At 36.0% G+C, this 14087-nt stretch overlaps 1 protein-coding gene and 1 long non-coding RNA gene across 5 annotated transcripts; both read right to left on the reverse strand.

Moving 5' to 3' along the window:
• LOC18789067 (transcription factor MYB124) lies at positions 329 to 5388 on the reverse strand. Of its 4 annotated transcripts, none has more exons than XR_002269790.1 (13): positions 4501 to 5385; positions 4317 to 4363; positions 4120 to 4176; positions 3910 to 3982; positions 3578 to 3633; positions 3318 to 3497; positions 3048 to 3229; positions 2641 to 2789; positions 2145 to 2287; positions 1845 to 2062; positions 1583 to 1728; positions 874 to 1122; positions 329 to 769 (listed from the first exon to the last, which is right to left on the reverse strand). XR_002269790.1 is itself a non-coding variant. In XM_020555302.1 (13 exons), the coding sequence occupies exons 2-13, from the start codon at positions 4588 to 4590 to the stop codon at positions 1012 to 1014; spliced, it is 1452 nt and encodes a 483-aa protein (XP_020410891.1). In that variant the 5' UTR covers positions 4591 to 4939; positions 5086 to 5385; the 3' UTR covers positions 329 to 1011. The 4 variants fall into 4 exon arrangements, 2 of the variants coding, with proteins under 2 accessions (XP_020410891.1, XP_020410892.1); XR_002269789.1 differs by having other exon boundaries at positions 329 to 772; XM_020555302.1 differs by having other exon boundaries at positions 329 to 1122; positions 4501 to 4939; positions 5086 to 5385.
• On the reverse strand, positions 7103 to 8035 carry LOC109946699. Its single transcript, XR_002269791.1, has 2 exons — positions 7845 to 8035; positions 7103 to 7413 (listed from the first exon to the last, which is right to left on the reverse strand). It is a non-coding gene; the product is annotated as an uncharacterized LOC109946699 (long non-coding RNA).

Genomic DNA, 14087 nt, shown 5'->3' on the forward strand with positions numbered 1-14087 from the left:
TTAGAACCCTTCTTCTGTTCTTCCCCACTTACCATATTCAAGTCTCAAGAGAGAAGAGGAGAACTGAGGGAGCTTCCTTCATGCTTCAAACCATACCCTCCGGTAAGTAAAACCAACCAATTACAATTTTCTGTCAACTTTAATGCCATTTTCTTTTTGGGTTTCTTGTGCGTTTGTTTTGAAACTCATGCATTCCTACATCTGTGTGCCAGTTGAGTCTCACTTTCCTGATGCTGAATGTTCTAACCTTTCTTTTGCACTTTCTGGAGATGTGTTCATCAATTCATGTCTTAATTCAAAGAAAGCAAACTAGACAAAAGGAGACAAGTGCACACAAAAACCAAAACCATTTTCACTCCAATTATATTAAGTTTGGTTACATCAGAAATCAAGAGGGAAACCAAAGCAAAGAAGAAAAAAATGAACTTAATTCTATGCTATACCTTTGCACACCAAAAAACGATAAACAGGAATCCACTTGAACTGGTTAATCCTCTCTCTCTCTCTCTCTCTCTCTCTCTCTCTCTCTCTCTCTCTCTCTCTCTCTCTCTCTCTCTCTTTACTTTTCAACATATACTCTAGCTGAAGATATAGGCGAGGTGCCAATGTATACTTACAGTCTTACACTCTGAATGACTAGGGATATAGCAGGTTCTGTACAACTGGTACATCAAAGGCCAAAAAATGGAACACACCAAGACAAACTAAAGAATGACACACCAAGCACGCAGAATGTGAGTACCGGATAGGAACTCCGAGGGTGGTAACTCTGCTGAGGGACAAAAGAATGCAGAAAACTTTGTTAGATACTTTTGGAAATGCTAGAATGCACCGTAACATTCTAGATCTGGGTTTTGGGAAGCAGATCTTAACCTGCCTTTTGGTAAAATTTCAGGCTGGAATGGCTGCAATCCAAAGAGGAAAGGAATTTTAAAAAACATGAACTCAATAGGCAAGGCAACTAAGCCATGTGAAATTCTATGTATAAGGTGGATCAAAAAGGCTGGTTGATTATAGACTTTGAAGGAGGGCTCGTTTGCAGGGTGGTGGTCGTGAAGGATTGTTGCTTGGGTAAGGAGAAGGAGACTCCACTCCAAGCGTTTTGAGCAAGAAGCTCCTTTCCTGAAAAATCCAACAACATAACTGGTTAGGCTTGCTCTCCTGCTATATGCACTTAAGCTTTTTATACTAGCCATTACATAACTTACTGAAATAGAATATGTGACTGAAAAAAGTAATAACTACTAGGCAAAAAACACGATAGTATTCTACTCTCTGGCTCTGCAACTATTATTGGCCTGGCCCGTTTTTAATGAGTTCAGTCCTAATGGCTGTTTATCATCGGTAGACTTAAGAGAGTCCTACATACAAATGTTGCAGGGTCAATCTTTCCTGACAACCAGAGCCATCATTACTAATACCACTAGTGATTTCAGAAGACTAGAAGTCCTACAAATGTTTCGATGAAGTAATTTGAGAAGCCTACTAGTGACTTGATAGCGACTGAAGGTGCTGCTAATACAATGAAGGATGTTTCAAATAACTTATTATTTGAAAGATTTGATCTCCTGAGGGAACTTACACTTTCAGAAAATTTTGGGCTGGGAATTCCTGCTGCCAAAGATCTGAACAACGGGGTAACTTGATTAGGAGAACTGAACTCTGTATTTGACGATACAGAAATGACTGCATCAGTTTTTGTTCCTTCATTACAAGATGGAAATATCTCTGCAGAAATAAGATTAGATATGTTATTATGAAATCTAATTAAGCTGGAAACTATGATATATAATTCACAAGTAAAGTTATTATCAGCCTATATATCTTATATGATAATCCATTACCTTGCTTTCTGGTTCCACTGGAAACAATCCCTTTCTCACATTCACGAACATCATTTTCCCCTCCAATAGGAATGGATTGTGATCCAGGTTGAATCTCCTCAATCAGTGTACCTATGTCAGCTTCGTTTTGTTCCACATAACATTCTGTTTGGGACAGGAGAGTTGACCCTGTACTGTATTCAGAGCGTCCTGGGGACTCATCGTATAGATCTGGTTGCCTACAATAATATGTCATCAATTAGATGATGTATGGTGATTTAAGCATGCTCAAATCAGAATAGTCCAGGTCACTTTTCTTACTGCCAAGATGGTCGACTTCCTTCATTAGTACTCCTTAAGTCCTCTAACAGATATTTAAGATCTTCGAGTTGAAAATCAAAATCAGTAATTCCATAACTGAGGATGTCGCTTTCTTTGCTTTGATTCAAGAAATCCTGGAGCACCTGGATATCACATTTGATATATGTTAGAGGATATGCAGACTCAATTTTGCACCATACTTAAAATTTTGATTGGAGGAAATTCAAGTACTAAGGGAACCTCAGATGTCATGCTATAGATAGTTATGTCAGGAAAGCTAGATTATAACACTGATGAATAAACATTCAACCAAGTCTCATAACTACATTATTCTCTGTTGGAATGGTCTGGACTATCTTACAAAAAGGATGGCATCTGTTGATTGATGTTGGGAATTGTACTCATTTGGTTGCTACATATGTGAGTCATATTTATATTTTGATATCAATTACATGTTGATAGCTGAGGCCACAACCAATGAAAAATTAAATCTCACCTTCCAAGCATTTTCAAGACTCTGGTCTGTGTTCTCTGTGTTAACTTTTAGTGCCAATGAGCTGAGCAACTCTGCTTGTTGCATCAGAGCAGTTATCTTCGGATCGTCCTTCTTGAGAAATGATCCTTGAAACTTGCTATTTTGTGCTGCTGATAAATGACATTAAGAATGGAATTAGAGTCTCCTGAAGTTTTATAATTGAAAACATATAAATCACTGCATCTTGTATTTTCAACTGATAAATAGGCCAACATTCTGTTGGCTAAATAGAACAAAAATACGCTTATGTAGTCATTATATTAAAAAAAAAAACTTATTTTCTCACACATTTCATGCAATGTGCTTCTCAGGCATTGTAATAGCAATCTGATGAGTTTTCAAACAAATTTTTATTTGAAGTGATTTACCATTCCCAGGGACTTCCTTGGTGCTACTGACATTATGCTGGTCTGGCAGGTTGTCTACATTGTGGAAATTCTGAATCAACACAGTAAATGGAGCTCTTAGCTGCTGATTCATCTTTCCACACTGCTCAAATAGTCTGTCCCCAGAGTTACAATTTTCGGGGAGATTAGGGATGTGGGTTCTCCTGTGTCGCACAAAGAGAATGAGTTCTACTACATTGAGTAGTAATCTAATCAACACTTTTGTACATAAAAATGTAATTTCTACTCTACCTCATCTTTTTAGAAGGTACTGTAGTTTCTGTTGTTCCATCTGTATTGAAACCATTTCGGATTATGACCCTTTTGTCATTTGAATTGATGTATGAAGAAGCGTTCTCTTTAGCTAAGGCCTCATATTTGGCTCTCTTCTTGCACAAGGTCGAAAACCGGTTTTTCACAGCATTGTCAGTTCTGCATAAGTAGCACAGATTAAGCGCGTCATTACAAAGACCTGCCTTACTGCACAAAGGGGGAAAAGAAAGATACTATACCTTCCCGAAACCACCTTGGCTATTTCTGTCCATCTGTTACCAAATATCTTTTGAGCCTGCAGATCAGATGACCTTGAGTTATAGGTTGCTGTTACCACATCCAATGATTAGGGCAATAATGTAAAATGCTAAATGAACTGTGGTGGGTTTTTCTGTTGAACTTTAGGAAGACAGACTATACAATCAATAGGTCTGGCCTACTTGGTCTTATTAAGTCATTAAAAGAAAGAGCTTCTCCTAGATCGAGTTTTTGGAAAAAAGTTTTCATTAAAACTAACCTTGTATATCTTTCACCATTTTAGGATGCATAAACTGGAGTTTCAGAAGTTTACCTCGCATAAGAGCATGTCTTCCTCTGGTGACCATCCTCCCTTCTTGAAGTCAGAATTCAAGTATGTGTACCATCTGCAACATTATTTTCAAATTCACATAAAAACAGATTAGTAGTCAAAACAACTATAGCCGAATAATTGGGTGGAAGAAAACAGAGGATGGCTCAGCAAAAGTTGAATTCAACATTAATTATTGGGTTTGAAAAATACCGTCTCCTGCACTGTCTCGTTGTTTTATCCTTGAATTTAGACGCAATGATAGCCCAACTGCACACAAAATGATCACAAAACTAAGCCCTCAGTTCATTTTCTACAAAAAAAAGGATGCAGCAGCAGCAAACAGAAGGTAATTAAATTGAATTAATGTCAAGTAAAACCAACCCATGTCAAAAAACCAAGAAACATACTTGTCTGTTCCATGAACGCTAATTTGGTTGCGCAGAATGTCATCCTCCTGTAACTCACGAAATGAACGAACCCATGTCAGAAAACCAAGAAATATGACTGGGGGTATTGGTATTAATCAAAACTAAAACTCTTATCTATTTATCCAAAATGAAAAAAAAAGGGTGAGCAAGAAATAAAAAGGACCTCTTGAGACCAGGTAACTATGTGGCGCTCCTTCTTCTTGGAATTGGAATATTCATTTCCAAGCTTCTTTCTTGGCTCCTCCTGCGGCATTGGGTTTTTAATTTCAGCTCTCTCTCACCAGTCTCTCTCTCTCCCACCAGTCTCACTCTCTCAGTCTCTCTCTTGGCCTTGGACGCTCCTTGATCCCTTTATCAAAACCAAGTTGCATAATACAACTAAAGCCGAAGTCTTTTTTGAGCTATATAATAAAGAAAACGGCCAGAGCCCAAAAGAAGCAGAGAAACCCTTCCCTCTCTTTTTCCTAATAATGTTTACAGACACTGTTGGGTTCAAACGGAACCATAAGCACAGTCTAAACCATGACCCGATTGATTTGCCTCGGATTCTAACTTTTCAAACGCACCTTTGGAGTTACTCTTTCTCAAAGTTTCACTATCCCCTGAATTGAAACATATAAGAATTGAAGAAAGAGAAAAGACATCAGCCCAATATACCAAATATATGCTCAAACAGTGTATATACTTGAGAAAAGAGATTAGATTGGATCTGGGTATTTGTACTTGGTATCAACTTTCACCAACTTACAGAGATTTAGGCTGAAAACTACGATCAGGGTTGTGAGAGTTTGGGGTGGGACTGGAGAGAACAGAACAGAACAGAGGAGGTGTAGAAGAGTAATAAGCTGAAACCTTTTTTGAAACTTTCTGTGTCTTCTTTACAACCAATGACTTGTGAGGACTTCTGCAAAGTCTGGAATATATATTTTTTTATTTTTTTTTAAAAAAAAGGATATATAAATAAAACTAACGGATTGTTTTTGGTTGCTTTATAGTTTAGTGCGCGGGTATGAGGGGAAGTTTGAAAAATAACGCTGAATTCCATGAGATAACATTAATGGATGATGGTGGAGTAGACTATGCCCACAGGGCCGCACACACCCAGGCCAGACACTATTTATCAATATTTATAATGATGAATAATATATTTGTGTTTTTTTAATCTGATTAAAGAAATTTTGATATGATTGGCTGTGGCACATGCATGATGCACCATCATGTATATTTGTTGTATATGGTATTTGATATTATTATTTATCATATCGGCATTTGATTTTGGTGGGTTCAAAACTTTTAAATATGTTGCAATGGGTTTGTACCAGACATCCGAGATGTTGTGTTCGAATTCTCAAATATTTTACTTGTATTAGAAAAAAAATTTGAAATTGTTTTTTGTGGGTTTGAAAATTAAAAAAACTTTAAAGGGGAAGTGACCATCTTCGTGACCTAACCTTCACATTCACTCAAATGAGGCGGAGGAGAGCCTAATATATTTTCCATTTCCATTCAATGCCTGTTTTGGTTAATTCATTTCTATCACATTAATCTTGTTTTCTGTTTGAATTTTTATATTTTTCATTGTGCTTGCTTGGGCGGCTTTTCTCCATTCCCACGTGTATATGAAACGAAATGAGGGGCTGCCATTGGAGCCAATACCCCACAGCCACGTGTACTGATGTGATGGGTCCGAGTCTCATACTCAAATTAGGATGTTGTTGGCCACACCCCCCACACACGACAATCTTCACGGTGGTCTGGCACCTTCCTCATGCTGTTTCATTTTCACATTCGTAAGAAACACGAATTCGATTTTCAAAATTGAAAGTTGAATTTTTTTTATTTTCTATTTTTTTTGTTATCAATGATACTGTCATGTGGCTGCTTCACTATTGTTTAGATGTATCATGCACGCATGCTTCATGAATTCTATATTTTTTTTATTTTATTTTTAATAACTAGATTAGGAATCATTTTGAACTATGTTGCTAGTTCTTGTTAATTTGTTATATTTCAAATACAGTGTTTAATAATAGGGCAAACTTTCAATATGTTCACGGTGACATCTTATCTTACTACTAGATTTATTTGGGTTGAATTGAAGTTGCGTCTAAGTCAATCCTCATAAATTATTAATGATATATTGATAGTTTAGTTAATTGTTTACACCAACCAAAATTCATATAAACTTGTGTAAATTCAAACAAATAATTCGCATCGTATTAATTTAATAATTAATATGTCACTACATACGTAGAAATTGGGAAACCTCCTCCACAAAAGAAGTCAAAAAAGAAAAAAGAGGAAGGGGTCTTCATCAAACAAAGACAAAGGGCAGCAAGTCGATGTTGGACCCTTTCTAGGTACTCCATGAATGAGAGGACAAACACTAACTGTCCGCAGAAATTCAAAATTGTTAAGCATTAGTGTACACAATGAGAAAATTAGGAGAGGAAGACGTAACCCCACATTTTCTCTCGGCGAAGTGACAGGAACCTAACTGTATTAAATGTAATTTTATTTAAACTTATTAATTTGGATTAGACTGATAATCCGTGTGGGCCTTAAACTAGCCGACTTGTAATTATATTAAGTACGGAAAATACTTTCACAGTTCTAACATGGACTTGCATACGGTTTACGTAAGTCCTAATTTATATTTAAATATTATTTTTATGGCTACGATAAATTTTTATTTTTATTACCAAAGAATGTAATTTTTTATTTAGTGTATATTAGCATTTCTCTGAGCTTTCTTTGAAGAGGTCTTATATAAACTTGCACGTATTATTATAACCCAAAAAAAGAAAAGAAAAAAAAAACTTTTACTTATATTTCCTCCACCAAACAGATATCTAGCTCGTTAACCTTGCCAGGTGGGTAAGTCCTCTATCCACCACGTGGCCCAATAGGAAGAGGAACGCGCAATCCTGTCGACCTTTTTAAAATCTTCAATTGGTGGAGCCCTCCAAACGGCAAGAAACCAGAAATGGGCATCTCATTGGTCTCTTTCTTGACAGCGAAGTCTCCCGCCAAAAAGAGGCCACTGATTCAAGCAAGAAAGCCCATGTTACTCCCTCTGCATACCGTTCGTGAAAAAGGATGCAATCAGACACAGAGATGAGAATGTGAGTGACAAGTATCGTATATACAATATAAAATATATATATTTTGTGTGTTTATGGTATAAAGTATAAACATATGCTTTTCGGAGAGGGAATCCAAACAAACAATGTTCATGAAAAAGAGAAATAGATACAGATTAAAAGGAGCGATTGTGTTCTTGGTTGTGGAGTGAGGGTCTATGTTTATATTCGTCTAAAAATATGTAACGGGTTTGTGACTCAGATGGTTAACAACAGAATAGTTATTCATGCACACAAAGTATTGTATTCGAATACCCCTTTTCAATATCGCGTGTATAAAAGAAAAATAATAATGAAAAATTTGTCCCATTACAAGAGCCATATATGAAAGGGCAAGAGCAGGAAAAAGAAAGTAAAGACCGACCTTGTGGAACCCTATGCAAAAGCTAATTTGCTGCAATAGCAATACACACATGCGCCCTTTTGAAACTTTAAAAAGGTTTAAAGAAGAAAACAAATACGTAGATATATCCCATGACCATGCATGAAGCCTTATCATTCAAAAAGAAAGCTTGCCTCATTTTTCTTTCCCTCCTCCACTCATTATGCCTTAATTTTGTCAGTTTTCAGCTTTGATTGAATGCGTCTAGCCTGGCCATATATATATATATATATATATATATCACCTTTTTTAATTTCTTTTAACGCTTAGCTAGCTGCATAGTTTAGGCTGCTAATGCAGGTAATTTTCATGTTAAGCAGATCGTCATCTTTGACAAATGTCACGCGGTTTTATCTTTGACAAATCAATTTGGTCCCATATGGATATGGGATATATATATTATGACATCCCTTATATTACTTTAAGCCCTTCAATCTCCAAAATGTGTGTCGTAGCGTCACATAGCAACTTGTACTGCATACATATTGATGTAAACCATTCGTGCATCATATTCATACTAGCGACCTACAACTTCATAATTGATTTGAAAGAATCATAATAAATTTGGACATGGGGTCTGTGTGTCGACATGTGTATATTAATTGGTTACCATTTCAAACGTTCCCTCTCAAACGATGTCAATGCTATATGGCCAACCTAGCGGACTTTGGAAAATAAATAAATAAATTTGACTAAGTCTAAGCATTTCCCCACATTTGTAATCAAACGAATAAATAGAAATAGTCAATTAAAAACAGATGAATTTCGATGATCAAAAGAAATAACTTAATCTTCTGTTATCAAATAGTTCGATATGTTATGTTATTAAATTACTTACATAAATCATATACCGAAATAAAATTAATCTGATTAATAATATATAATAAGACAACAATTTCATTTCACTTGGTAAACTTTAACTTGATAGGTATTTAAGGATGATCATGAGGGTGAGTGACCCAACGTTAATTATCTAATGACTAAACTCTAAACCATGCAATTATACTCATTCCACTAAACCCTAAAGCACTAACCATAATAAAAATCCAAAACCAAAATATTGCAAGGCATAATGTTGTCTGCAGTGGAGCTTAATTAGGTGGGGAGAGAGAGAGGCCCAAGTTCCCAAAGAGATTGATATTTGATTAGATGGGGTGGGGGCTAGCTACCTTTGCCTTATATACATATATATATATATAATATATATATATATATATATCTGCCGTGAATTTTCTTTTCATAAACTTCAATTCTCATCATCAGTCGTTGGTCATCATCCATCCCAACTTGTCAAGCCCAAGCGCCCACCCAATCAATTACGCCGCGCCAAGTGTCCCCGCTCTCCCCCCCTTTGCTTTCATTTTCGGATTTTCTTTTTCTTTTTTTCTTTTTCTAAAAGCAAAAAATAAAATAGAAAATGAAAAACATGGGCCTATTGGGAGAGAGGCTCCCATTCTCAACAAAAGGGGGCATTGGTGAATCATTAGCTACTAAATATTCAATGAGCTTATCATAACTTACTTTTGCTTTGGCCTTATCTTACAGTGCTATGCTATTTAGACGGGAGCTGTTCTAACTTTAACTTAATCTGCTTTTCATCATTTCCTTTATTTTTGCCAATGAATGATTTTTATTTAAATTAAAAGATTGCTATATTTGTAGGGTAAGCCAACCTCTCCTTTTTCTCCTTTGTTTGATCATGTTAGTTAGCTCAGCTATTCTATCTACCAACTTAATGTATAACAAAATTGATGGTGCAGATAAATCCAGATATTTAGGTCTATATATATAGAGTAGTATTTTTTTAGGACTTTTCCTATTGACAGGAGCGATAACATACTAAACTCATACACACTACACGGATGGTAGGTCTCGAAACCAAAAAAAAGAAGAAAAAATATGTACTAACTTTGCAAAGGATCGAAGTTATAAAATGCGTAGTTACATGCTTTAACTGGTTTGTTCGATCATGTTTATGCCCAAGTACATCTCCTAATTTATCTTCTACCCTTTACAGTTGAAAAAGTTTCATTTTAAATAAAGAATTCCTACATTTTCCCCACGAAAAGGGTCCATAATCAATCCTTTTAGTCCCCATTTTCAAAGAATGAAAAAGAAACGGAAAGAAAAGAAAAGGAAGGAGGAAAAGAATTTTAAAAAGTTAAAAAAATACCAAAAAAGAAAGAAGAAAAAAAAGTTTTTCTAGAACAACTTAGTTTTATATATAAGAGAAGAACACCCAAACCCTAGCTCAATCCATTCCAAATACTAGTTATTAATTTGGATATAGATAGATAATATACTTAGTTAATTTTAATCCTATAATTAAACATGTTTTAGGCCCCTCATCATGAGGAAAGACGTGTGTATTCAAACATTATCTTCCGATTTGTCACTAGGTACGAGTGTTTTTCGGAAGTAATTTTGTCTAAAACAACTTTATTGGCCAAGCTGCATGCCTTTTCAATAGAATGCACCCTGTTTAATTTTTTGCCAAGTACTTGTTAATTTGTCTTGTTGTTTGTGTAGCGGGCCCCGATTTGGGATTTGCTTAGCGCTCCTTCATTGTATCTTTTTCACTAAATTAAGCTAGACTTATCAAAAAGAGGACAAGAGGGTCGAAAAAGAAGGCTGAAAAAGAGAGGGTGATTTACCCTACAAATAAAGTTTGATGTTGTTCAACACTTGATCAACAAAAGCACAAGAAAGAGTACAAAACAACTTTTTACAATTCATCTTTATATATTTTTCACTCTTTATATTCCCATTTTTCTTCACAAATCTCCCTCTTAATTATTCACGTCAATATATTTGCACCGTCTCCAATTGGTAATGAGTATCAGCCGCGGGTTCAATATACAACTTTGAATGCACATATCAAGAAAACTCTTGAATCCTATGTCGGCAATTTGGGTAAAAAGGTCCCAATAAATCAAAATATGGATTATATTTCATATTAATATAATTATTCTACTGTCATAGCTAAGTCAAGGATCGATACAATCGAAATTAAGCATTGCAATTAGCAATATTCTTAGTGTCATTCCATTTAAGACCGATTTCCTTCCTTTTAGTTCTTTCAATAATTTCCATGCTTTCTTTTCTCTCTTCCCTTTTTTTTTTTTTTCTTTTTGTTGAAATGAGTTAGGGTTATATAATTTCTAGTACAATTAATTTCATGTGGGTGGCAAAATATTCCTCGACTGATGACTTGATTCCATTCCATGTAAAAGAAAAGAAAAGAAAAAACAGAGGAGCAAAGGCCCTACGTGTGGAAGAAAAGTCGGAGCTCATGTAAAAAAATAATCTATTTTTAGCTTTATGTGGACGTTGGGGTTCTCTTGCTTGGGATTCCTACAATGCTTGTGGGCTGTGGGCACCCTCCACATTTTGGATATTAGAGCCACCTTTTCAAGGAAGAGCCTCTGGACTTTTTTTGGTTTTGGTTTTAAAAATCTTCGCCCTCTCACTTTCTTTCTCGCCTCCGTATCTTTTAACACAAACTAGAGATGCTTTGCTTTCTTGTAAAGAGAAAGGTTTTTGAGAATCCTATGCCCTCTCCCTTCCTTATATTCCCGCAGTTTGGTTCTTATTGCTCTGTCCCTTTTCAGATTGCAAGATTCCCAAGCACCGTTTCTTCTATACATGTTTTTGATGTTGGCTTCTTTTCAAAACTTGTTTTTCTTCACATCTTAAACTTCATTAATCTAAGGGCAGTCAAATTCAACGCTTTGACCATTTATTTCATGATAATCATAGGTTTTTTGCTTGTGAGCTTTTTGTGAAAGCTTGAGGGCCTATTGATCGACCTCGAGGGTTTAAGATACCTAGAAGATTAGGTGCTAAACGAAGACTAATAGAAGTTTGATGTGAGCTTAGGCCCCTGTCATGACATGAGGATATTGTAATCTAACATGGAACTCCTATATTAATCAAAAAAGAAATTCGTCTTCTAGCCATGCCCATAGCTCTACTACTTGAATTTTCCCGCCACAATGTTGTATGAGTAGTGTGGCTAAGTGGGCTTGGAACTTGGAAAGTACTAGATTGACAAACTCATGAGTATTCGATTAAAATAATACTCCTATATGTGCATGCTTGCTTGCGTGTGTGTGCCTTCATTGATGTGGCATTGAGTGTAGACTTTTAGCTACTTCTAGTTCTAGCTAGGCGGCAATAGATTTATTAATAACTAATTCATATGTTATTATACGTGTGGATTAGTTATACGACATGTTAGCCACGTAGTGTTATTAATTTAAATGTTATAATATGAGTGAACGACATAGTTATAGAGTATAGTATTGATACATAAATATACATATTATAATATGAATGAATTAGTAACACTACGTGGCGATGTAACTATTACATTAAAGAATTATTCGTATTGTAAGACATCACCATAATTTCTCTTAGTCTAGTCACCGGGATTAAGCATTTTATAATGGTATTGAATCAAATGAACTTATCATCCATGTTATTGCAAACAATTGAGCTTAGGAAGTTGGTCTTCATCAAACTGCTGTTACATTCAGAAACAAGTTACTATATTAAAAATGGTTCTTTAATTAGGTTCTATAAGTTGTAACGCTGATTGAAATTTGGGAAGCTCCAGGGCCAGAGCCAGAGGGGATGGTGTCAAGTGTGATCATATTAGTATAACAAAACCTGCAAAGGGCCAAAGGGGACCTGAGGGTGCTAAACACAGTCTCTATGTGATGGCTCATAATTAAGAATGGGGGCTTTCTCTTTAGCTTCTTTCAATAAAGATGGGTTCACAGATGGGAGGAGCTCTGCTCACCTAACTGGGGAGGGGGCCTCCTTCTGCCTCGTGACTTGACATCACCTTCAATTTTTTCTGATCCTTCTTCCCCCCAAACTCACACTACAACCTGTCTTTGCCTTTTCTGAGGAAACCAAATTAAGAAAAATGGCAGAAAAAGAAGAGAAAATGAGTGAGATATATACATACAATGTATGGTCAAAAGTTTTTCCAATGAAGCAACAACCCCAGCAGCTTCAAGATCAGTTCCTTTTGTGACTCGATGCTGTTTTTTGTTGGTTCATTTTTCTCCTTTTCTTTTTCTCTGCCCGAGCATGTGTAGGGTTATATCATCAAATATTTGATATAAATAAATAACCAAAGTATGGGACTGAATGGAACAATTGCAAATTGTGTCAGTCAGTCCGTCCAGTCCTCCTCCCACCAAATCAATCTCCCAAATCTCAAAAATCATACTCCGTGCCCTAACTTTTTACAGAGCGTAGGGACCAATTCGATTGTCCTAGCAAAACCTACTAAGTGTGCCGATTATTTTTCTTCAAAGATAAGGAGGGTCGATTTCGTTTTATTTGCTATATGTGTTTTTACTAATACAAGAGATGGTTTGAATTATTCTAAATTAATATAATTTATGAAAGGAGAAGATTTGAACTCAAGTATAAGACTACGGAGTATATAGCTAATGAGATATTAGCAACTAAACACAGAAGTTATTCAGAAACTTCGGAGAAGGTGTGTACAAAGTCCATTGAGCTAAAGGTAGTGGTGCTGGCTGGCAGGCAAAGCTCACAAACAAAGAAAGCATTGTAGGACAATCTGGTAGGATACGGCGATTATTATTAGGTTTTGTTCGATGATTGATTCCTCACTTTTACAGTCAAACTTTTTATGTGAAGTGTCAAAATCCATAGCTTATTTTAGCTCTCCATATACTCTGTATATATAATTGAGTAGCCAACTTGTTCTATTTGATTGAGGCTTTGTGTGTTTTTTTTTAAACTGAAGTTCTTACACATCTGTCAATTGAATGATTTTCTTGCAAAGTCCCCATGGGTCCCCCAAGCAGCACTAATAAGTGACGTGTCACACAACACAACACAACCCAACCCAACCAAGTTGTTAGCTCAATGTTGTTGATGTCCCTTTTCTTCTTGAACCAATTACCTACCTCTGCAAACCAAACATATGCAATTTGAAATGAAAAGGAGCTCATGCTCAACCCAATCCTAGGTGTCGTGTCACATGCCATTATAATCTTGCACCTTACCTAACTCTCAACTTGAACAAACAATAAAAAATAAAAAAACAAAAACAAACTGGCCCACAACAAGAGGCTAGGAAATGCACGTGGGCTTAGGGATATTGATGTCCAGGCCCTGTTTATATGAATAGGTGATTTGGGCTCCACTTACCAGCCCATGCGTAGGCCATCATATTTG

This window comes from Prunus persica, chromosome G1 (assembly GCF_000346465.2).
Source record: "Prunus persica cultivar Lovell chromosome G1, Prunus_persica_NCBIv2, whole genome shotgun sequence".
NCBI lineage: Eukaryota > Viridiplantae > Streptophyta > Magnoliopsida > Rosales > Rosaceae > Prunus > Prunus persica.